The 23188-nt window shown below is 45.8% G+C and overlaps 4 protein-coding genes across 6 annotated transcripts in view; 2 read left to right on the top strand and 2 right to left on the bottom strand.

Moving 5' to 3' along the window:
• The window catches only part of LOC100122270 (Fanconi anemia group J protein homolog), a 53100-nt gene extending 44792 nt beyond the window's left edge, over positions 1-8308 (top strand). For all 3 annotated transcript variants that reach the window (XM_008205687.4, XM_008205689.4, XM_008205688.4), the window contains exons 5-16: positions 4850-4882; positions 5232-5286; positions 5356-5454; positions 5530-5629; positions 5692-5919; positions 5999-6232; positions 6297-6674; positions 6777-7082; positions 7186-7521; positions 7608-7804; positions 7882-7933; positions 8002-8308. In XM_008205687.4, the coding sequence (XP_008203909.1) occupies positions 4850-4882; positions 5232-5286; positions 5356-5454; positions 5530-5629; positions 5692-5919; positions 5999-6232; positions 6297-6674; positions 6777-7082; positions 7186-7521; positions 7608-7804; positions 7882-7933; positions 8002-8094 (2111 nt within the window). In that variant the 3' untranslated portion in view covers positions 8095-8308. The remainder of the gene's footprint in view (positions 1-4849; positions 4883-5231; positions 5287-5355; positions 5455-5529; positions 5630-5691; positions 5920-5998; positions 6233-6296; positions 6675-6776; positions 7083-7185; positions 7522-7607; positions 7805-7881; positions 7934-8001) is intronic.
• Ccdc86 (coiled-coil domain containing 86) lies at positions 7953-9106 on the bottom strand. The gene is given in 3 exon segments (NM_001142456.1): positions 7953-8471; positions 8552-8756; positions 8857-9106. Coding segments are annotated over 3 exon segments (504 nt in total). The 5' UTR covers positions 9075-9106; the 3' UTR covers positions 7953-8390.
• On the top strand, positions 9092-11077 carry LOC100122242 (protein HGH1 homolog). The gene is made up of 7 exons (XM_001605795.4): positions 9092-9208; positions 9281-9466; positions 9540-9774; positions 9840-10073; positions 10153-10437; positions 10518-10679; positions 10765-11077. Exons 2-7 carry the CDS (start codon positions 9382-9384, stop codon positions 10925-10927), a joined length of 1164 nt encoding a protein of 387 aa, XP_001605845.1. The 5' UTR covers positions 9092-9208; positions 9281-9381; the 3' UTR covers positions 10928-11077.
• On the bottom strand, positions 10942-22286 carry LOC100122230. The gene is made up of 10 exons (XM_016984568.2): positions 21545-22286; positions 18285-18704; positions 15917-16153; positions 15186-15674; positions 14837-15106; positions 14258-14766; positions 13691-14178; positions 12408-12902; positions 11881-12311; positions 10942-11812 (listed from the first exon to the last, which is right to left on the bottom strand). The coding sequence occupies exons 2-10, from the start codon at positions 18576-18578 to the stop codon at positions 11405-11407; spliced, it is 3621 nt and encodes a 1206-aa protein (XP_016840057.1). The 5' UTR covers positions 18579-18704; positions 21545-22286; the 3' UTR covers positions 10942-11404.
• Positions 22287-23188: the final 902 nt, after the last annotated feature.

Raw genomic sequence — 23188 nt, 5'->3', positions numbered from 1 at the left:
CCGCCGACAATCGTCCGCAGCTGCGATGCGCACTAGTTAAATATAGCCGCACGCGAACGGACGGACGGAAACGTGCACCGCGCGCGCAAACATAATTGCACCTCGGGACGAGATGATATGTATATACGCGCAGCGCACAGCTATGTCTCTCTCTCGCTCGCTCTTAATTAACGTTGGCTCGCACGCGCGTATAGAGGGCTCCGGCGGAGCATAAGAAAAAGCGCTGATCGATCATTATGCGCGACCGAATTGACGTACATGCGGGGCTCGCGTGGATGACAATATAGCAGCAGCGCAGTATGTAGCCGTATCTCGTTTGAACTGCTGCTGCTGCAGGAAGAGATGATTGTTGGCGAGATTGTAATTGCGGTTGGTCGCGTGTACGCAGCGTTTCGAGGAATGATGGCTTTTTATTTTATTCAACGCACGAGTCTTTCTTTGCGAATTGAGTCTTGCATTTTATAAATAGAAAAAACGAAGCAGTCATACCACCCGAAAGTCAGCCTAATGGAAAACAATGATCGACGTCCGCAGCCAGATATCACACGATCAAGCGTCAGCGAAAGATCCCCGCGCGGGAAAAAATAGAGCGCCCACACGCGAAAAAAAAGCCAGCCAAAGCCTAGTCGAAAAATTCAGCGCAACGGGCCGATGATGTACACATCAAACGCAGTGTATACCTCGCGCTCGTGCGCGCGTCCAATCGAACGAGAGAGCGAATTTCGACGAAAAAAAGCTGCCGCACCGAGATACCCTCTCTCTCTCTCTCTCTCTCTCTCTCTCTCTCTCTCTCTCTCTCTCTCTCTCTCTCTCTCTCTCTCTCTCTCTCTCTCTCTCTCTCTCTCTCTCTCTCTCTCTCTCTCTCTCTCTCTGTGCTGCCATAGCTCTGCACACACGTATATAGGCAGTCTCTCGTTACTCCGGCGCGAAGTGCAAAAAATAGCACTATCAAGTTTGTTTCGCGAGAGCGCGAATGTTTAAAATTCGCCGAGCGCCCGCGGCGCGGCCCGACGGAAAACACGCGGCGTGTGCGTTTTTATTTTTAATTTTTTTTTACTCTCTCTTTGCGTACACGCATATACATATACGGGCGCGTCATTGTTCCGCTGCGGGAACGTCGATGATTTTTGTTTGAAAGGGACTTTTGATTCGCTTGCGCGATCTCGCCTCAATTTTGCGTTTAAACAATGCCGTGGGTGTGTGTACCGCCGCGGGAAATTGAATTGAAATATTAATTAAAATTTAAGGATCGGAGGGATAATAATGCGAGTATTCGTATTCCGGCGGAATAAACGATTTGCTGAATATTTCGCTCGATCTCTCCTCGGCTTGTTTATGATACACACGCGGATGAATTTTATTCCGCAGACTCGAGTTATTTTTGCCAGCTGTAATCGGATCCCTTTGTTTCGCGGGGGCAGCCTACGCCGGATAATTGCCCTCGACGGTTTTCCAATTTGCAGCTTCGATTATTCACGAATACTTAGCACCTTTACATACAGTTTTTTCGTGAAAATCGCCGCTGCGTCAAAGGGAAGCTCGGCGACGATAACTTTCATCTCGGACTGTATGTGTATCCGGTGATGCTCGACCGGGTGGGATGAGACGTCGACGGTGGCGGCGACGACGACGACGAGCGGCTCGAGGGAGAAAACTCTCCCCTCGGGTGTCGGCTCTCGCGGCGTGTGTCCGCCGCCGCCTTTCGGTTGCTAGGCAACGCCATCCCCTGTGCCGCTTGCGCTCTGATTGGCCCCCCGTTCCGCTGTTCGCGCCAAGGCCTTCTTTCGCTCCCTTTTCTTCCAGCACTTTATGTGCCCTCTGCCTCTCTCTCTCTCTCTCTCTCTTATCGAGCTACGTGTACGTGACGAGTGTCCTTCTTAGACCTGTGTGTATGTGTGTGTGTGTGTCCCAATCAAGCCCCACATTCGTATATCGATGAAAAAAGGGAGAGAGAGAAAAGAGATAGATGGAAGCCGTGTAACTACCCCGAGACCCTCTTATTGCACTCTCCTTCTGCCGTCTGTCGCTGCAGCAGCCTCTTGGCTCCTTTATTTATCTATTTATTTCTCTCGACCCCTTTTCCTCTCCCTCTTCGTCTCTGGCGTCTCTTCTATTTGTATGTGCGTGTATGTGTGTTTGTGTGTTTGTCTCTGTCGCCGTTGTTCCCCGACTCCTTTGTTGCGCGCGCGCGTCCATCTTCCTACTCCCTCTTGTGTTCGAGAGAGCTTATGCACTGGCTCGGCTGTCTCCGTCTCTCTCTCTGTCTCTCTCTCTCTCTCTCTCTCTCTCTCTCTCTCTCTCTCTCTCTCTCTCTCTCTCTCTCTACCTCTTTGAGCCCATACATATTTCATGTCGCGAACTTAAGCCCCCCGCTCGCGTCCTTCTCTCTCTCTCTCTCTCTCTCTCTCTCTCTCTCTCTCTCTCTCTCTCTCTCTCTCTCTCTCTCTCTCTCTCACTCGAGCTCTTACGTATACACGTGACTGTGTCGCCCCGCGCGAACCTGCAGCAGCCAACTCGCCGACCGAGCGAGCCACTTCATGCGTGCAAATCCTCGATGATCCGTGAGTCCGCCTCGTCTGCGCTCCTATCACTCTCTCGCCTTCCGAACCCGCACGTAAATATGTGAATATGGAAATTCGGCTGCGGCTCCGTACATATAGAGCTACACTGTAGTACAGGGGTTTTGGTTGAGATGAAATTTCGGGTTACATTTTGGATGAGCGGCTCTTCGCGCTCCTCTTTAATTCGGCATAATTAATCGGATTCTGGGCCTTCGGACGAGAAAATATTCTAGTCTCGGAAATATTCAACAACGCGTCGTTGACTTCCCCGGCCACCATCGTCTCTGTGACGCTTTCATCGCTCGAGCCCCTTCGATCGGTCATCCCTTCAGAGAGTTGCTGCAGCAGCCATCGAGTTTCCTCGCTCCTCTCCGCCGCCCCCTTACGTGTGTGTGCACGCCCGCGCGTACACAGACTTCGCAAGTGAGGAGCGTTTGAAGCACGTACAGGGGAGAGAAAAAAGTACTTGGCCCTTGACTCCGAACCGCCAACCCCTTCGATCGGGAAATATCCTGCCAGCTCCGGTTCTTTATTTTTCTCTTGCCTTCGCTATATGATGTACGTGGTATACGGACGCGGTGGATTCGCAGTTTTTCAGAGGATATTTTTTTCGGGAAGTATAGGGCTTGTAAACGGAATTTCTAAAATTGCGGACGACAGTCTTAAGCAGGTAATGAAATTCCACACAGGGGTGAATTTCGGATCTTGCATCTCCCGGCTCCATTATTTCGCCCTTGATGTATCCCCCATGTATCGCGCAGTTTCGATTTATTGCGAACTTCACTCAATTATTCAGGTAAACGTGAAATTCGAGCTCGGGGGCCGGCCTTTCTCCCTTTGCGAGATCGCTGATCAAATCCGCTGACTCCCCTAAACGCGCGCGGACGAGATAATCCCGCGGCGGCCGCTCGTTGAAAAGAAACGGTTTTAGCTCGATCGTTTTCATTTTCGTTTTTAATTCGGTACACGTTGAGGGGATGAAACTGCCCTCGTACATCGCCTCTTCCATTGTGCTAGCGCGATTTCGATTTGGAAGAGGGCTATGCGTAATAAAGTTTGGAGATATTCCGGGTAGTTAATTTTTCATCGTCTACACGATTTTTCGTCGTTGTTAATAATAAATCATAAATCATCGTAGCGAATAATGCCATTACTTCCCGATGACCGAAGCAATCAAAATAAATAGTCCGTCGGCAGGCTATAATTCGCGAAAAATCCGACAGGGGCTTAGCCTCTCATAAAGCGCTGTTCTCCAAGCGCACAAAGTGTACACGTCAGTCATACAGATAATCCGTAGCGTATAATTCCGCTAATAAAGACTCGATCGTATAGCATGCGCCCCTCGAACGACTCATTTAATCTGGCTCTCTCCCTCTCAATCGAGCGCTCCCCGCCGTTTTATCAGACCTCTCAGCCCGGACGATCGCTTTTCTCCTCCTTCTTATAAGCTCGTCGTCAACTCGACCCCGTTATGCACCGCGCGTTTATCGACGGGTGTCATCGGGCGCAGGTATATTTACGAATCGACATTGTGCCGCCTCGACAATCTTCCCCGAGGTGCGCAACAATGGCCTTCCTTTAACTCGCGGATCGTCTCTCCTTCTAAATAAAAGCGGATTACGCGGATCGGCGGAATGGATTCTCGGATTGAAGAGGCTCGACGAGATTGACGCTCTAGAATGGCCTTGTTGCTTTAAACGTCTCAAGGCGACCCGGTTGTATCGAGGAAATATTCTTACAAGTACCTCTCGTCATCTTCGCGAAAATCAACTAAAATGTTTCAAACACCATCGCGTCTACTTACGTACCTTACGTAACAGCAGCGGCGGCGGCGGCAGACTCGTCCTTTCCTCAACTGGCTTCATTCAGTAAACGAAACCGCGCAGGGCGCGATTAGCCCCTCTTCCTTTCAGCTCCTTTTCTCTCCTCTCCTCTCTCTTTCGCATCGCGCATGTAACAAGATGAATGAACGAAGCGCGCGCGGCTTCCTCTTTCTTGCCTCGTTCCCCGCTGCCCTTCATCATCGTCGTCATCTTTTTCCTTTCTTTTTGTTCGGCTCTATAAGCACAAACTGCCGCAGCGCACAATGGGCGCGACGTGACGCGATTGTTAAGATCGATGTTTTGACGTCGCTTAGGGCCTGTCTTGGCGCGAGATTCATCTTTGTATGTGTGTGTGTGCGACGTGGACATGTGTATGGGCGATATTTGCTTCCCCAGCCTTCAAACTTTTGACGTTCTCTTTATTCTCCAGTGTGTATAATATAGGTTTTTCTTTGCTTTTTGCAGATCCCGACGACCCGAGCGGCCTGTGCCAACCTGGTAAGTGGATGCATGCCAAATATCGATTAAGTTTTATATGGACGAGGACATGGTTTTTTTTTTGCTTTTTTACGATTTTTTTCTTTTAACCCTTTTTTTTTGTTTTCCGAGTGCCCTTACGATTTATACTAAACTTGGTGCTCTGAAATTACTCGTTTGTGTTTTGCACGCTTTAATATTTTGGTTTACTCACACCTATACAATAAGTAAGTGACGCATTTTTTTTTGCTTTTAATTCGGTGCGTTGTTTGTGTTTACTTTTCGTTTTAACCTTTGAACTTTGGTTTGCACAGTGACTAACACACGTATGCACACAGCGGGAAACACGGAACTTGGATTTATGTTACAGGAAAATCTGTGGATGATTGGAAAGCGATAGAATTTGACGAAACGAAAGAAGCCAAGTAAGTTACAATTTTAGTATCAGCAGTGACTTAGCGGGACCATTGTAATATTGGGTGTTTCATTTACAGCGAAAAAAAGATTCCGAAAATTTACTATGGATCGCGGACGCACAAACAAATCGAGCAGGTCATAAGAGAATTCAGGAAAACCGCTTATGCGCACAAAAAGTTAGTCTTCCTCACCAACGATACCAATGGTTGAATCCAGTGTTGGCGTGAATCTAATTTGTTCTTCTTTTCCAGCATGACGATATTGAGCAGCAGAGAGCACACTTGCATACAGAGTCCTGTGAAAGGCATAAGTAAAACGCAACTCTGCAATAATCTGCTCGACCCTGCAAAAGTGAGTCGAAACGAATATGAAGCACGTAAACAGTGATATTTGAACAATTTCTTTATTTCTAGAAAACGGGAGGTTGCGAGTACTACAAAGAGAATAATAAACAAGCAATATCGTGTAATAGCGCGTTGTCCTCCTGTGGTCTTAAAACGCCGTGGGACATCGAAGATCTCGTGGATCTGGGTAAACAAGAAAAAGCATGTCCGTACTTTGCCGCTAGAGCTCTGATGGCCGAGGCTGACATTATTTTCTGCCCTTACAATTACCTCATCGACCCGGTCATTCGAGAAACGGTGCGTAATTCTCAACCTTACAAATTTTATCTCCTTAAAAATATTAAAACGCAAATTTATGTTTGACATATTGGAATAGATGAAAATAAACTTGAACGGTGACGTAGTCATCGTCGACGAGGCCCATAACATAGAAAGTATCTGCAGGGACGTGGGAAGTGCCGATTTTCGCGAGGATAATTTAGGGGAAGCTATAGAAGATTGCAAACTGGTGGCCAACCTTCTCGTACGCAACAATGAGTCGTATAAATTACTTGAGCAGTATATCTCATCCATGCTGAAAATGATTCAAGAACAGCAATTACCGCAGTCGGTGAGTTCTTCTTGCAGAATAGCGTTCACTCAATGACGTTTCCAAAACTTATACATTTTTTCAGACTAACCAATACGAAGACGTGACTAGCGCGTGTTGGACCGGCGAGCAGACTTGGACACTGTTCAAAATGCACAAATTGGGAGGCCCGGCATTCGCAGAATTTGAAGTCGCGTGTAAGATAGCCGTAAAGGATTATAACGAGGTGAAGGAAGATATAAAAGAGTCAAAGATGGCGGGTCATCAGGAGGAGGAATACGAGTATGATGAATTTGGAAAAATGAAGAAGAAAAAGAACAAAAAAAAGCCAGCCATTACTTTTGTTACGAAAAAGCTTCTCGAGGAGCTTCTCAGTTCACTTAAAAATATTCAGCACGCCGAGTACAGCAAAGATTATCGTTGTACCATTTCGCAGTCGTATCACAAAGACGCCAAAGTCAAGGTAAGGGGAAAAAGTAATACTATAAAATTAACATGTTATACATTGTCCAAAGATCAAAAGCTAGGAAGAAATTATACTTACGTAAAATCTTCACCCTCGCAGATGGAAGAAAACAAGTGGACCTCGGGCCAGGGGGGTCGTCGTCTGCGTACCATCAAGTTCATGTGCATGAACTCGGCTATAGTGTTCTCCCAGATGGCCAGAGCGACTCGTTGCGTGATCCTCGCCTCGGGCACACTGTCGCCCACCTCGACCTTCGAGAGCGAGCTTGGTACCAAATTCGTTCACAAGCTCCATGCGAATCACGTGGTCCCAAGGGATCAAGTCTACGTCAGAGGCATAGCCTCAGGACCCAAAGGTACCACCCTTCGGGCCACGTATAAGAACGTGCAGATGCTGCCTTTCAAGGTGAGTTGATCTCGGGACAAGGGAGTTTTCTTGAAAGTTTTGAATAGACCTATCTTGTAGTGTAGTGCATTCAATAAAATTAAACACGTAATCAAACCCACAGGATGATCTCGGCAGATTGGTCTTAGACGTCTGTCAGACTGTCCCTCATGGCGTGCTTTGCTTCTTCTCTTCATATTCGATGATGCTGTCGCAGATAGATCGTTGGAAAGAGACCGACATCTGGTACGAACTACAGCAATGCAAACACATTGTCCAGGAGCCAAGGTCAAACAACGACCTCGAGGACATTATGCGCGAATTTCGCGATGTTATACGTGAAACTGCTGACCGTGAGGCAGCTTGCGGAATTAACGGCGCCTTACTGTTCGCCGTATTTCGAGGTAAAGTCGCCGAGGGTATAGATTTCAGCGATAATGAGGCCAGGGCCGTACTTACTGTAAGATATTTTTTCTATTTTATTGATCGTTTCATGATACTCTTTGAAAGCGAAAATAAATTTAGCATGCATACATTTTGATTTAGATTGGCATTCCATATGCAGTACAAAATGACCCTCAGGTCAAACTGAAGCGAGAGTATAACGATATGCATCGTAATAAGGGTTTACTACCTGGCGGTGAGTGGTATTCCGTTCAAGCTTACAGAGCTCTGAATCAAGCTCTTGGAAGATGTATCAGACACAGGAACGATTGGGGAGCAGTTTTACTTGTGGATGAAAGGTATGGAAAATCCTTATTCGGAAACATGTAAACTCTAGTATCTAAAGGTAAAATGATACTATTTCGTATGTTTTTAGATTGATGTGGCCTGATAGTATAAATTATTTACCAAAATGGATTAGAGAAATGGTTAGTTGCTTCAATATCAATGATCATAAAAAATCTGTACTTTTATTAATAAATTTCATCGTTTTCAGAGAAGAGAAGGGGCGATTTATGATTTGAAAAGTGAGTTGAAAGAATTCGTCAAAGAACAAAAAATACGTGATAGTGAAAGAGCCAATAATTAAATATTTTTACAGAAATTTTAAAAAATCTGTCAAAAATGGTGCCTCATAACTTGATATATTTTTCTAATATATAAGTTTAGTTGCGTTATTGTTTAAGCGCTTTTATATTTTTCAAAGCGATCGTTTTGTTAAAATATTAATCGTGTACATAATGTTTCCTTGGGTATACAAGTTTTTATAATCTAAACTCAATAATAAAATACAAACGAATATAGTTTTAATATTTTTGAAAATCTTTTTACAGTTAAGCGCACTTTTTTACAAAAATTATAATTAAGAAAAATAATATTTTGTCTTTATGTCTTCACAGTATCTCGTTTTACTATTGATCTCAGCTGATTCTTTTTCATTTTCTTTATTTTTGCTGTATCCTTGATCTGAAAAATAAAATTATTCGTTTAGTTTTAAAGCTAGAATAATATAAAGCTTACAAACATACAAGTGTTAGTTCACTTACAACTTGAACAACTTCGCTCTTCTTTTGATTTTCTTTTTCTCGCTTCAAGTTTTCCTTTCGCCTCTCTTTTTTAGCTAGTTTCTCTGCCTCTTTTTGTGCTTTGATTTCTCTAGACATTTCTTTCACCCTTTTAAGGTCTTCTCTCAATTTCTGTTTCTTATCTTGTGATGTTCTGATACCTCGAGTTTTAACGATTGATGAAAACCTAAATACCAACAAGGAATTTATTGATTTTAATGAGTACAATTTGTTAGTGATACTTTTACTTCAAAATCAAATTATATAAGTATTTTTTATTATTTTACCTTTGTTTCTGCTCTTTCCAAACTCTGCCAGACTTTGGTTTGCCTCTGGGTATTAAATTTTTAGCTTTCTCCTTTTCTTTTTGATCTTTTTTGCTGACACTGTTTGTTTTTGTTTCGGTGGTTTCTTGCTCATTCACATCATCCTTATTTTCCTTTGCAACTGCACCTTCTCCCAACAAATCTTCGATTCTTGTCACTTTTTCTTTAGTTTCAATCATTTTCAACAAATGTCAGTCACATGTGCAAACGTAAACATGAACTTCGAGGTTAGAATCGACCTACCGCGTGGGAGACATCTAGAGCGCATGTCTAAAAGTCGCAACGTCTTATCATCAGGGAAAAGCAGCTGTAGGTACGACAGAGTTTTACTTTTCCTACATTTGGTAGCAGAGTACAATATATAGTAATATATGTGTATATATAGATCATACACGTAAACGAAACACACGTGCGATACTCTCTCGTGTTTCATTTTCAAATGTGAGGTTACAATGACAAATATCATCAGTTCTTTGTAAACAAATTATGGAATCTTTACGAGAATTGAGTCCGTTTTTGGACCCAAAATCAAGATTAGATTTAAAGGCTGTCGCACTTCAACATGTCTTAGGTATTTACAAATTTACAATTATAAATTATGTTACCATTCATTACAGCAATCATTTTTATTAAAAATTTTTCAGGTGTTACCGGAACACCAGAAGGCAGAGAATTGCTCCTAGGTATTCCAGAAATTTTAAGACAGTTGATATTACTGTTGCAAGATGAAACTTCTGCAATTGCAAAAGATGCATCGCTTGCTTTAATCAATCTTTCTGGCGATGAGGATGGAGCTAGTGCTTTATTAATTATCTCTGAATCATCTAGGTGTACCGGTGATGATGAAAAGAGTGACAACTTAATATATTTATGTTTTAAGTAAGTATTTTTTAGCTTACCGATGAAAGTATTCAGATATGCATAATTCTGTGTGCATTTTTCAGGAACATAGTGGATAAGAATAGCAAATTAGCTGATCCTTGCTGCATGATTTTATCAAATATAACACGACCACAGATGTTTGCTGACAGAATCATTATTTTAGCAGAAAAAACAGGGATAGCATGGACTGCATTATTAAATTCATTTACAACCAATAATTATAATACTACAGGAGCAAAACTACATTATTTAGGACCAGTTTTTAGTAATCTCAGTCAAACAAAGAAAATGCAAAAGTATGTATTGATTCTATTGCAAGTCTCAGATTGATTTATCCAAGTATTTTTAAAGAAAATAAGTTGAGTTATTTTTTAGATATTTGTTGGACAAAGATCAATTTGTATTTCAACGATTACTCCCCTTTGTTGAGTATGAAGAGAGTAATGTAAGGCGTGGTGGAATTGTTGGAACGATAAGGAATTGTTGTTTTGATGTTGAAAATCATGAATGGCTTATGAGTCCAGATGTTGACATTGTGACTTACTTATTGTTACCTCTTGCTGGACCAGAAGAATTTACAGATGAGGAAAATAATAAGTTACCTATAGATTTACAATATTTGCCAGAAACTAAAAAGAGGGAGCGAGATCCTGACATCAGGTACACATATTCTCTGCAATTTCATAAATGTAGCATTTTTCAAATGTGGTTTGATTTAATAATGGAAATGTGTGTTTTAGGATTATGTTGTTAGAAGCATTAGGCCAATTATGTGCTGCAAAGGTAGGACGAGAATATCTCAGAGACAATAATGCTTATGTTATCCTCAGGGAATTGCATAAATGGGATAAAGACAAAGCTGTTTTATTAGCTTGCGAAAACGTTGTTGACATTTTGATCAAGTAAGAAGTTTTCGATTATTACACGCCTAGTGAATATCAGTTTGTGAATCGTGAATTATAAACTTATTATTCCAATCATTTTTAGAACTGAAGAAGAAATAGGGCTTGACAATTTGAAGGAAGTTGAAGTGCCAGAAGAATACAAGGAAAAGTTCCACAAAATGGACAAGGATTACCTAGAAGAAGACAATGATGAGGACAAAGAGGAAGAAAAGAAAAATGAAAATATAAAAGCTGTTGAACAGTAAATAAACCAACTTTGTACATATTTTACAATACTACGTCAACAATTTTTTTAATAATTTATGTAAATATACAACTGAATTTCTTTTTACTTCACAGTAAGACATTTGTAAGTTTTTTTATAGTTAAAATATAATAATGTTAATTATCATAAAGCCCTTGTAATAAAACAATTATTATTACCGCTAATTGCACTTGTGTCCTGTTATAGATTCGTAACTGTGATTTAGTGTTTATATCCACTTCATGTTCAGTTATTACATAGATAGCTTGCAATGATTCCTTTAACGATTTTCATAAATAAATTAAAATAAAGCAAACATTCTTAATCAAAAATATCGTCCTATCTAAATCTTCAGTGTCATACAGACCAGCACCAATTCAGATTAGAAGAAAATCGTAACACGTGCGTCGTATGATATTGAATTCAATTTTCTTGCTTACTTACATTCCAAAAACTCATCAACAAAATTATACACAAATCACGGCAAGTAGCCCAGACCGGCTTCCAAGCTGACCGAGCTCCTGAGACTCGAAGTGCTGCTGGCTCTTCTACCGAGCCTGGCCTGTCCTCCTCCAAAGACCGCAGCTATCTCGGCGCTCTTCTTGATGCTCAATGCCTCGTGATGTCCGGTAGGCTGACGACCGTGTCTCCCGCCCTTGCAGTGTCGGGAGGACCTTTTGCCCTCCCGACCACTGCCACCCACGTAGATCAGTCGACCTTGGGGATCACGAGCGCTGACCACTAGTACCTTTTCACTGCCCGACGAGCATTGAGAAGAGCGGCGACTGTTGGATGGCTGAGGGTGGTTGTGCTGGTAGCCCGGACTGAAGAGGTCGTAGTCCAGCGCGAGGTTGTCTGTGCTACCGCGAACCGACGACGATCGGACCTGTAAATGGACGATCGAGATTTAGTGTCTTGTAAATTTTTTAAAATTTATTCTGTACATTTTCCTACCTTCAAGTACTCCAGACTCTTGCTGGTGGCCAAGCTCTTGCTACCCCTCGTGCTCTTAGTTCTGTCCGGACTGGCGCCTCTGCTCAGCGTACTCTCCGACGGCACGATACCCTTCTGCCTCAGCTGTTCGAGAATGCTGGGCTGCATGGAATGACTCGAGTGACTGGGTCCCATCAACCCGGGCTTCCTCGCGCAGTAGCACTTGTTGCTCTCGGAGCAGCTGTCGGTGTCACACGAACATGGCATCGCCATTGGCGCTCGTTGTGCTGCCATGGAGTTCGGGCCTTGCGGAGTTTTCCGGGATAACGAGCAGTAGCACTTGTCCGCCGAGACGCAGGTGCAGGACTCGGAGTCGTAGCTGCACTCGCTGCAGCTGACGTAGCCGCTGCTGCTGCGGTTCGCTGCTATCATTCCCCGGCCGAATCGTCTACCTGCATCCCACCACATCGAACGTTATTTTCTTACTCTTTCGGAGTTCTGTACAAGTGCGAGCGATCTGTTAGAAAATCTATACCATAAAAACTCACACGTGTCACTGTCCTCCGACGTGGTATGCCCCATCCTGCTCTTGGAGTTGCTGCACCTCGTGGTGGACCTCCTCCTGCCCAGTTTGCTCGCCAGCACCCTGTTGCTCCGGCTTCCGTGACAGTGTCCTCGATCGGCCTGTCCGGAGCCACTGCTGGCATGTCCCCCTTTCATAGCGTCGCAGGACGACGAGCTGCCGCAGCTGCTCCTCTCGTTCAGTCTCCTTGCCGGGAAGATCACGGAGGTGAACTCGGTCGGCGCGCTCGTGCTGCTGCGCAGCCTCGATACCGATCGCTTGATGGCCCGGCGCAGGAGACTGGGCCGACTAGAGCCGCTGTTGCTGCAACTGGACCTGCGACGCTGGGGCCGGCCTCGGCGACGGCGCATTATGCTCGCCGAGCGCTGGTACAGCTCGTCCTGGGTCAAAGTGGCTGCGAGCTTCAGGAGGAACTCTTTGTAGAGGGGCTTCAGGTCGTTGAACGACATGCCCTCTGGATCTACAATGAGTCATAATTTTTCACAGTTTTCGAATAAAATAAATAGAAGCTACATTCTCGAGTCGCGTCCAATCAAACTTTAACATCAGCCCGCTGTAATCGGCGCACTTCAAAAAAGCTCCCAACCGGTTCCCGCAGAAGAAGTATAGAAGTCAGTCGAGCGAGACAATCGGCAAGGAAGAGCCTAGCGGTAAACCTACACGGCTTTTCGCATCGGGATAAATCTCCGGACACGAGTACAGATATCCGCCTTCTCACGATTCGAAGTACGTGCGTACAGAGCTCACAACCGGATTCCCGAACCGGCGCTTCCTCCATCAATCTCGCGTCTACCGGTAGGTAATAGGGCAAGTGTGTCATCGCGTACACGCGCGCGTGTGCGGTCTGGCTATTTTTAGGCTCTCGCTTCATTGTGCTGTCGTCTCGATTCTTTTTTTTATCTTTTTTACGACGCTTATTCGGATTGTATCGAGCGTGTGCGGGATACGGGGTTAATAGGACAGTCGGATTAGAGGAAGAATAATTATTCGTCGTATTGCTTGAGGTTTGAAATTTTTATCTACAGACCGTTATTTTCTGAATATTCCGAAATTCACGCGCGTAATGAAGCGAGCGCCGCATAAATATCCTCTCGGAGTTGCAGTACACGCGAATGTATAATACATTTCAACGCTGCAACGTCACAGTTATATTCTTTTTGCTCGGTTGCGTCACAGTAGAAACGCTCGTGCTCAGTCGGCCGGATAATCCGCGCTTTCTAAGCCATACATGCATACAATACGACTTACCGATGATGGCGGCGAGGATGTCATCGACACTAGTGAGTCCCTCCTGGTTCCTGAACTCGTCGAAGAGTTCCGTGAAACCGAGAGGAGTACCGCCACCTCCGCCCTCGATGCCGTCCCTCTTCCTCACGCTACCGGGTTTCAGGAAGCTTCCCCTCCTGGGCAGTTCGACCCTCGTCATGAGGTCGCCTCTGTCGAGGTCCAGGTCGCTCTGGGATCGTTTCAGTATCACTGCTGCTGAGGCAGCGGCAGCAGCTGCAGCGTCGGTTCGCGAAATCGGAGGTTCGCTGCCGGCGCGACTCCTCCTGCGCTGACGCGGCTCTTGCTGCTGCGATTGTTGAGATCGTTGGGAGGGTAGTTGGGTGAGGCTCGGTGGCTGGGGTGGCTCGACGCTCGGACGACGGAGGGGACGGTCCATCGTGGACACGCGGTTGACGCGCTTGTTCGAGCGCACCGAGTTGTTGTCGCTTCGAATTGACGGGGCGGTTTGTCTGGAAGTTAATTGATATTTAATTAATTTTATCACTACCCTCACTGCTTTTACCATAACCCTTGAAACATTAAATTCACCTGTTGGGACGAGTCACGTCGTAAATCCTCTGGTCCCTCGAGCCCCTGGAGTAGACGTCGTCGGACTCGAGGCTGTAAATCTTGTCGACGTCGCGAAAGTGGTCCCGATGCCGCGCGGCGCTACTGCTTCTCCCTCGTTGCTCGGCGCGGGTGGATTCCTCGGGTCTACTCGGCGCCGGCGCCGGCGGCCTGCCGGAGGAGGAGCCCGTCGTCGATTTGCGGCTGCTCGGCGTCGAGCGGCCCGAGGGCCTGGTTACCTCGTAGACCCTTTCGTTGGATCCGGGATTACCAGCTTTGGAGTAGATGCGGGTGCTCTCGTAGAGCGAATTCTCAGTGCAGCAGCTGAAGTCGCAGGAACCGCTGCGTTCGCGATCGCTCGACGATTTGTCGTTCTCCCGGCTGTAGATCTTCTCGATCACCTGCACCTCTTCCGACGCCACCAGGTTCTGGGAACTCCTGCTGCCGTAGATCTTGTTTTTCGCGTTCATGCGCCGCTCCTCCTTGGTTTGCTGTGGATTGCATTGAAGATACTTTCTGTCCTCGAATTCTGCGTTTGTTAAACCAAAGAAATATTCTTACCTCCAAATTCGATGAGGACGTCGAGCTCGAATTGCTCTCCTTTCGCCTCGCCACTGCGTTGGACTCCTTCGCGTTTGGATCCCTCACGGGCGAGTAGACTCGACTACGGGCCTCGAGAACGTCCTCAGCTTTGACGTCCGAGTTCTTCTTCACACGACGTTGCGCCTTGTCGACGACGCTGACGTTCGTGCAGGGCGACGACGAACTGTGATCGCTCTCCGTGTTCACGCTGCTGCTTACCGAGTGCTTCTTGACTCTCGGAGGCCTCGTCTGTCGAAAACGATATCAATCGTTGAGTTATCGAGTCGAATAACGCATTTATACGATAAAAGAGAGCGTATAGGCTCACCGGCTGATGAAGCGCTGCTGGTGGTGGAGGTGGCGGTGGAGGAGCAGCTTTCTCGCTCACCACGTCCGTCCTGCTACTCAGAAAGTCCAAACTGCCTCTCCTCCTGGACCCAGGGCTGGTCTCCCTGACGCTCGACGCCACCGACGCCAGGCTGACGCAGCCCAATCCGTTCTTCTGCCTCGGCCTTCTGGACGTGGCTTCCAGGTCGGCTAGCAGAGCTCGGTAGAGAGTAGCCGCGGCGGCGATGGCGTCTTCCTCGCAACGACAGGCGAACGCGTGACACTCGAGCAATCGTGCAGCGCCAGGACGACGCATCACCACCGCGAAGATCGGGGGGTAGTTCTCCACGTCCTTGGCGAGGCCGCGCATCGTTCGGTACAGCTCCGCGTGACGGTCGTCGCTGTTGTTGTTGCTCAGGGAACTCGAGGGACCGGACGGTCGGTCGTCTGCTACCAGGGGCACGAATGCGTGCAGCAGATCCTGTGCGTTCTAAAGGGAGAATGTTTAATTAAAGATGTGTCTGACCACATCTGGTCTTCATCTACTAATACCAATCATTATCGAACACCCCTCAATTATTTGCTTTTAATCATGTCGTACCATATAAGTGAACCCATTCCAATTACACAGAACAATGCATATAAATCATACAGCATATCTATTAGAAAGCTCACATAGCTAATGAATCAAATGCATGCACACAATAGATATGATCGCTGATGCACACGTACCGAGTTATTGTGCCGGCGTCGAGTCTGCAACTTGAGCGCGCTCCAGACGGCGATTCGTCGAAAGGGATTGTTCTTCTCGTGGAGCTCGCTCGTGCGAAAGGTGAGACCGCGACGCGAGACCTCGAGCTCGGCGTTCACGGAGTCGGCGATGCGCTCGACCAGCTGGCGCAGAGGCTCCTGAAGCCCGCGCACCGAGGCCACGCGGCCGCCCACCGGTGCTGCGCCCATGTACTTCACCTGTAATGCCATTGCGAAAGGTCAGTTATTTATTGTTTTTTTTTTAATTTATTTCTTTTATTATGCCATTTTTTTAATATTATGATATTCGTGAATTTTATTCAACGAGTTACGAAACTCGTTTCTTATGGATATTCATGAGAGGCTTTATATAGTTTTAGTTAGTACGAGAACCGGTTCCCTAAATTTAAATTAGTATTTTTCGGAAAAAGTGGTTTTCAATTTCCCAAATACCTGTCAGGAAAAGTTGATTTTCCACTATAGCAGCCACAGTGAAAGTAAATTTGGGCCGCGATTGAGTCCAAAAATTATTTTCATTTATAATAATTCTTAAATAATTATACGATAAGGCTTGCCAATTTTCTCCCACCAAATTCGAAATAAGAAATAAAAACAAAGCACGCACGCGCTTAAAGCTTCGTTCAAAATCCTTCGTATCTCGAGGAAAAACGGGAACGTTTTATCACATTTTTATGGAAATGTCACCGCATTCCACTTGAATGGGCCGCGCGCGGCTCTTTCACTCGCGATGACGGTCGCCTTGTTTTTCTCGCTTCCTCCTCTTATTTTTTCCTTGCATTTTGAGCTAAATATAGAAAGGAACGCCTACTCTCGTGGTTTTGATTTCTTTATTTTTCCCATCGCGATCGCGAAGCGAAAAATATGCACAAGCGAGTTTAGGAATCGGAGAAAGTCGATAGTAAATGCAAGATGAAGATGTAAGTATATGCACAAGTCTATTAGCGGTTGGAAAATTGTAAGCTGCCGGTCTCTATACATTTTCAGAACTTAATAATACCGGCATCGAGTATAAAAAGCATCCATCAACAACAAGGCTCTCGACCGCGCAAACGATTACAATTCGCGCATGCACGTGTACACAAAATCAAACGTTCTCAACTCTCATTACCATCCCCAGCGAAATCAGCATACATCTGACTTTCCATTACGCAAATAAATAGCCGCTCGGTATCGCGGCGGCGCATCGACTTTTCTACTTTTAATTGAGCCTAAACGAAAACATCCGATGAACTTGGCAAGATTAGAATTATAAGTGTATGCGCCGCATAATGCCCGCCTCCGACGCCGAAATTAGCATAAGTGAAAAGCGCCGGATTCGCGTGCGAATCCACCTGCGCGCTTGTGTGTTGGAGATGACAATACGTGGAAATAGCTTAGCTAAGCTGTGCATAGAGCCACTCGGCGGGTGCGTGATGTCGTCGGCCGGCAGTACCACGTGCTTGCATGTATAGACGCTCGCGCGATGCTTCGTCGCGTTTTTGATATTGTTTCTGTTTTCGACCGGTGGCCAGTGCGTTGCATAAGATTGTTTTTCAAATTTCCAAGGCTATAGGTGCGTATCAATTTGGGAAATCCAGTCATTGTATTTTTGTATAAGATTTCAAGTGTATGTACCTTTTTCATAGTGACAAATATACTCGCCAACGGAAGTAATAAATTATGAGCAAAAAATTCTCGGAGACCGTTCAGGCAAATGACTTGTTTGACGTTTGTCTCTGCGAATACCGTTACGGAGACTACGTTCATATTTTCATTATGATGCGCGAAAAAAAAAACTCAAACACGTGAAGGTAGGGCTGTCTATTTTAAATCTTCGACGACAAAAGTCTGAGGAACCGTTACAGCGCTGAAATGTCCAAAAGAATCACGGTCAACTGCGTTATAAATACGACGGTAACGTAGTCTACGAAAAATGCGATGTAAATTTTCCCGGGTTTGGTTTGCGACGTTGACGAAGTCTTTACCTAAATAACTCGCGGTGGTACGTCAGATTCGCTATTCTAATCGTATTCGTAAAAGCCTGTAATATTCTGATTCTTCTGACTCATAACAACACATAAACGTACTGCATAACCTACATAGCTACGGGCTACGGCATTACCGCAACTTTTGTATAATTGCACATATCGAGGGAAAATGATCCCATTATAGCATTATCTCAGATTTTTAGAAACCTCCGGCATCTGTATGCCCACAGCATTTTGATTTACGGTAGTTCAACAATCGCGAGAAGCCTTTACGAAAGTTATGACTTTAAATGGGTCATACACACGTCGATCTTCACACACTTTTAAAATCCTTCTCGAAAAATATGATTAAATATACGAACCGGTAAGACAGCAGCGGCACACTCGCCTGGCACCGAGCTCTCGGCCTCGACCGAGGCGAACATGGCCTCGATCCTGGCCTGCACGGCGCTGTTGACCCTGCGCTGGTCCTCGTCACCCGCGCAACATCCTTCAGCGTCCTGTACCGAGGCCCAAGGTCCGGCTCCCGCGAAACTGGAACTGCAGACCGATCGCGAGTCCTCGAACAGGGCGTCGATCCGAGCCTTGCTGCGCAACGAGCACTCGCTCGCCGCAGGAAGCCGGAAACCATCGCAGCACGACATCGTGTCGGTCATGTTTTCTGCCTCTTTTAGCTGTGGGTAGGTGCGGGTGGTCTTCCTCTCGAGCTGACGTATTGATGAGAGTCGGGGTAGATGTTTATGACTATCGGTCGCGTGGGCTGTATCTAATTATGATCGGACCTGAAAATGAAAAGTTGATGGTTTGTGGGTCAATTAAACTCTGGCATTAAATGTATTTCGTTATAGTAAAAACTTTATCTCCTTTAACAGAATTCGCTCGTAATCGATCGAAGAGCTAAAAACTCGTAATAAAAACCTACAGCTCGAACTTTCATTTCCAAGCTCCACGACCCAACCGCAAATCCGAATTGATACCAAATTCATTATAAAGCGCTGCACTTGAGAGCGGCGATCAAAAAGACGGATTCAAAAATAAGCCGTCGCGCTGTCAACCGCGACTTTCTCCAAACAGAGGGGACTATTTTTTTTCAGCCCGTCAACGCGACGCGGAAATTCATCGAGGGAAATCCTCAATATTTACACTGAGCTGAAGAAGCTCTCACCTTCTTTCTAGAGCCGTGTGTACACGATTACGATCCGTTAAATTTATACAGTGTGAGTGAGTGCCGCGCCAGGACGATTTATTGGCGCTCACATGTGACCGAGGCTCTCTGCGCTCTCTAGAAAAGCAGACGGAGCGTGGCGTTTTCGGGGATTTCACCGGCAGCTCGAAAACGAGAATCAGCGTAGTTTCTTCAGCTTTGGTTTTTGCGCGCGTTTCATGCAGTGTGGTTTTCTTAATTGCATCGTTTATTTCTCATTTATAGTTCATTATTTGCCTTCTAATTATATTTTAATATGCAAAAAGAAAATAAAGTGTACGCGATCCGAATAGGTTATTTAACTTTTTTATTATTTAACGCCGGAAGCCAGCTGCGCGCATACAGAAATCACAAGCAGGAATAATAGCAGCCTGAATTATAAGTCTTCGAGGAAATGCCGTGGCAGGCTTCCCTTTTGTCTCCCGGATAATAGGCATTTGTGAATCACTTGCATACGTGCTCCTTAAGCGAGGCTTCTGCCTCGCATACTGCCAACGCAGCGCTGATTTGAAAAAGCCTATACCACGATATTTTTCAACTTTGAGTTTTCAATTTTCTATTTTCAATGCAACAGCTGCGACTTACTCTTCTCGCGCGCGCGAATTGCAGCGTATTCTAATTATCGCAATATAATAGTCGTGATGTAATGGCCGCACAACTGTTATACTAGCATAACCGTATCATCGTGAAATGACATAAAAGTTGCATTTGCAAATACGACTTTTTAATGGCTTATAAACTCTTTCCAGCCGTAAAAACATAACTGTTATTAAACGTTAAAATATCCGCCACGCCGGATGCGGCGGCAGCGATTTCGTTTCAAGAATTCGTTAGTATTACTACTATATACACGCCGTGGCGCAAACGGGTTTACGATAATTTTGAAACTGCAGCGTTCAAATTTTAAAACTCGACCGAGATGATAAAAAAAGAGACCCGTCGTAAAACGCGGGGCGCAAGCGCTTAATTGCGCTCTCGGTCTGATCATCATCATCAGCCTCGCGAATAACACGTGCGCAGCGGCGCGACTGTTACTTCGACGCGCGGCCTTATACGTACATTTCTGCAGCGAGCAAATGGCTCAACGGCCGGGCCGCGTTTATGGATGATATTAGTTGCTAACTGCATCGCGATGCGCGGACTTTACACGGGCAGGCTTTGAGGAAAGTATACCCACTGCAGGCTGCTCTGGATTTTGATGGTAGCGCGAGGAAAATTGAATGATTGCGCGACGGGGTTACGTGGCGTTTTTACGCCGCCTCTTTAAAATTGAGTCTAAAGTGAATTACCGTAAGTGCCGGACTGCTGAGAAACGGAAGAATGACGCGGTTGCTCTTTGTAAATTAAATTCGAGTTAAATTACGCGTTTCACCGTTAAATCGTCCGCGCGCAGCTCTCAAATTATTAAATTCCGGGGATTTCCAATGGCGATTCGCGTTTCCATATCCTCCAGCGGCTCGTTATCGCTTCCCGATATCAGTGCTCGAGCAACACGAGCAGCCAGAAAGACGAGCCGGTGCATGAAAATCGTTACACACGCGAGCTTATACGTACTGCGTTCGTGTGGCGAGCGCGATTTTCTAAATCCGCGATCCGCGGCCTTGATTTTTGCCGCGAAGGAAAGTTGTATACTTTTTCCAATTAAAAGCGCGCCAGCTCCTCGAACTATAGGCGAGCGCCTGAATTATGCGTGTCCGTAGCATCTCGTGACTCTCGGTTCAGGAATAGACTCGGCTTTTTACGCGTTGCGGTGATTAATTAATGATTTATTTGCGCGGTTTCGCGAAGTGCGGGTGCTTTTAGAAATTTATTGCAGTGCTTCTACATTGTGTTGAGGCCGGGACTACATTGTAACACTTGTTGTGTGTTTAATTTTGCGTGCAGGACAGCCTGATTTTTTTTTTTTATTACTGGGAAGAGTTTGTGTGCTAAAGTTTACGCGTCATTACTCGCGATGAAATCTCGCGGAATTGTATAGTAGTTGTAGTTATTTTATTGAACAATTTTGGAGGATAGCTCATTTGGTTTCAAGTCATCAACACGAAAAGGAAATTGAGCCGTCAAAAAAGCAGTCAAACATACATCGTGTTCTTTCCTGCTTTTAATTTTAGATTAGACACGAAAACTACCAGTCGAATCGAGAAAACGTTTTCTCTGCTCCATGTAGGTTAATTATCAATCGGCCTCTGATAGCATCTCCTCTAATAAATAAACACTCTCGAACATCATTATTTATCGTATATAAAAAAGTAGCTGGCGTGAATTGTAGAAATCCCGCCAACAATGTAACACTAAGAAAATCGACTGAAATTCGAATCTCGCATGCATCCCGATCTTAATTCACCACTACTAGGAATCGCATGCATATCCAGACACTGCACTGCTTCCGGGACGATCGGAAAAGCAAAAGGCACTTACCGGAACCGAACTCCGTGACGACCACTGGAATGATTTGCATCGCACGACGTCGGTCCGGGGCAGCCTCCGGAGCTGTAGGTATATCTCTGGTAAAATGCGAGAAGAAAAAACGCTGCACGATCTGGCACCGCGATACACTGGATTAACCTACTGAACGTCCGGCGACGCGTGTGTGTATGTACTAAAGAGGAGAAAGAGAGAGAGAAAAAGGAGAGATGCGCTCCGCTCGCGGAGAAACTTGTTAATCGACTTTCTGGCTCGCTTCCTGCTTCATCCTTTTCTGCAATCTATATGATAAGCAGAAGTCGCGGAGGAAACCTTCCCTGTCTTCCTTCGGCCTGTTTGCCATTTTCGTTAAACTTTTTTTTTTATCTCGAACTCGAATCGAGTATTCACGAAACTGTTTAAAAAATAAAAACACTGTACAGCCTCACTTCTGGAAATAAAAGTCGTCTCGCACTTCCCTCGGCAATCACACCGAGTATAAGAGAAACAAGAAAAGAATCCGCACTTCACTGCAGCAAACCGAGAGCAAAAAACGAATCCGTCCAAACCGGCAATCACATCGGCACAGTCCAAAAAGAAGACGTCCCAGCTTCCAGCGAAGGCAGCACGACGGCGGCGATGCGTCGAAGGTGGAGGGAAGCGCGCGTCTGTCTGCAACAGCGCCGGTTCGGCTCGCTGCCTCGCGGGAGAGAAGATTAGCAGCAGCGGCGGCGGCGGTGGAAGCAGCAGCAGCCGCTTATGCTACAGCAGAGCAGCAGAAGCAACACACGCTTCCGCGCTCGCGAGTATCTTAACGGTATAATACGCGAGCGCGCGAGTACTGTTACGCCGCCGACCATGCATGGATGCGAGGATGCCCGCGCTGGTGAGGAGCCTACGCTTCTTTTCTTTCTTTCTTCGGGCTTTTCCAGCCGTGCGCGCGAGGGAGTCTGCTGCTCTCGAGGTGGGGAACCGCGAGCACGTGCGGGGATTGGGCGAGGCCGATTTCGATTTTAACGCGCGTGAGGGAATCATTACGGCTATAGTGAGAGTTTTCGGAGTGTGGGATGTGTGCGGAGGCTTTTGATTTATTCACGAGGCTGTCTCTAGCTGACGCTGTTGGGGGTTGCTACCTTATCGGTGTAAATATGAGAAAGGGGTATTTCGGCGGCTGACACTGAAAGATTACGTGGAAGCAGCTTTTGGGCGACGACCTACATGCGCAACAAGCGGCAACGTGTTTACGAGTGCGTCCAGTCATCTGGGTTAGCCGACCCGAGTCTGGAGGCCAGATAAAATCTGCACTTTGTGCCTCCTCCGCTCCGATCTGATCTAGTTATGCCGGGCTCTCTGCGATACGCATACAAAAAGGCCCATGAAGGCTGACTAAATATAGCCAGTGTATGCCGTATAGACCTTTGGTGGAAATAAATAGACCGCGGTAAAATTGGTTAAAAACTCTTATTCGGAAGACGCTTTGTTGGCAATTAAACGGTTTACGCAGCCGTAAATTACAGGCGAAACGAGTTCCGATGACACTCTTTGACAATTTTTACCCAAATTGCTAGGTATCCGCTAACTTTTACAGTCTTCTGGTGGTCCGTTACTGCTATGTAATAACAGGCATATAATAACGTGGCTCCTGAGCTTTAAAATTGT

This window comes from Nasonia vitripennis, chromosome 3 (genome assembly GCF_009193385.2).
Source record: "Nasonia vitripennis strain AsymCx chromosome 3, Nvit_psr_1.1, whole genome shotgun sequence".
Classification (NCBI taxonomy): domain Eukaryota; kingdom Metazoa; phylum Arthropoda; class Insecta; order Hymenoptera; family Pteromalidae; genus Nasonia; species Nasonia vitripennis.
This window is presented reverse-complemented; position numbering and strand designations above follow the sequence as displayed.

What these genes read in the sequence shown, in the direction of transcription:
- LOC100122242 (XM_001605795.4), top strand. Translation starts at nt 9,382, where the DNA reads ATGGAATCTTTACGAGAATTGAGTCCGTTTTTGGACCCAAAATCAAGA. An exon ending in TTAATATATTTATGTTTTAA is followed by an intron (nt 9,775 to 9,839) that starts GTAAGTATTTTT and finishes TGCATTTTTCAG; the next exon opens with GAACATAGTGGATAAGAATA. An exon ending in CAAACAAAGAAAATGCAAAA is followed by an intron (nt 10,074 to 10,152) that starts GTATGTATTGAT and finishes GTTATTTTTTAG; the next exon opens with ATATTTGTTGGACAAAGATC.
- LOC100122230 (XM_016984568.2), bottom strand. Translation starts at nt 18,578, where the DNA reads ATGACCGACACGATGTCGTGCTGCGATGGTTTCCGGCTTCCTGCGGCG. An exon ending in GTGCCGCTGCTGTCTTACCG is followed by an intron (nt 16,154 to 18,284) that starts GTTCGTATATTT and finishes ATGGCATTACAG; the next exon opens with GTGAAGTACATGGGCGCAGC. An exon ending in CAGCAGCGCTTCATCAGCCG is followed by an intron (nt 15,107 to 15,185) that starts GTGAGCCTATAC and finishes CGTTTTCGACAG; the next exon opens with ACGAGGCCTCCGAGAGTCAA.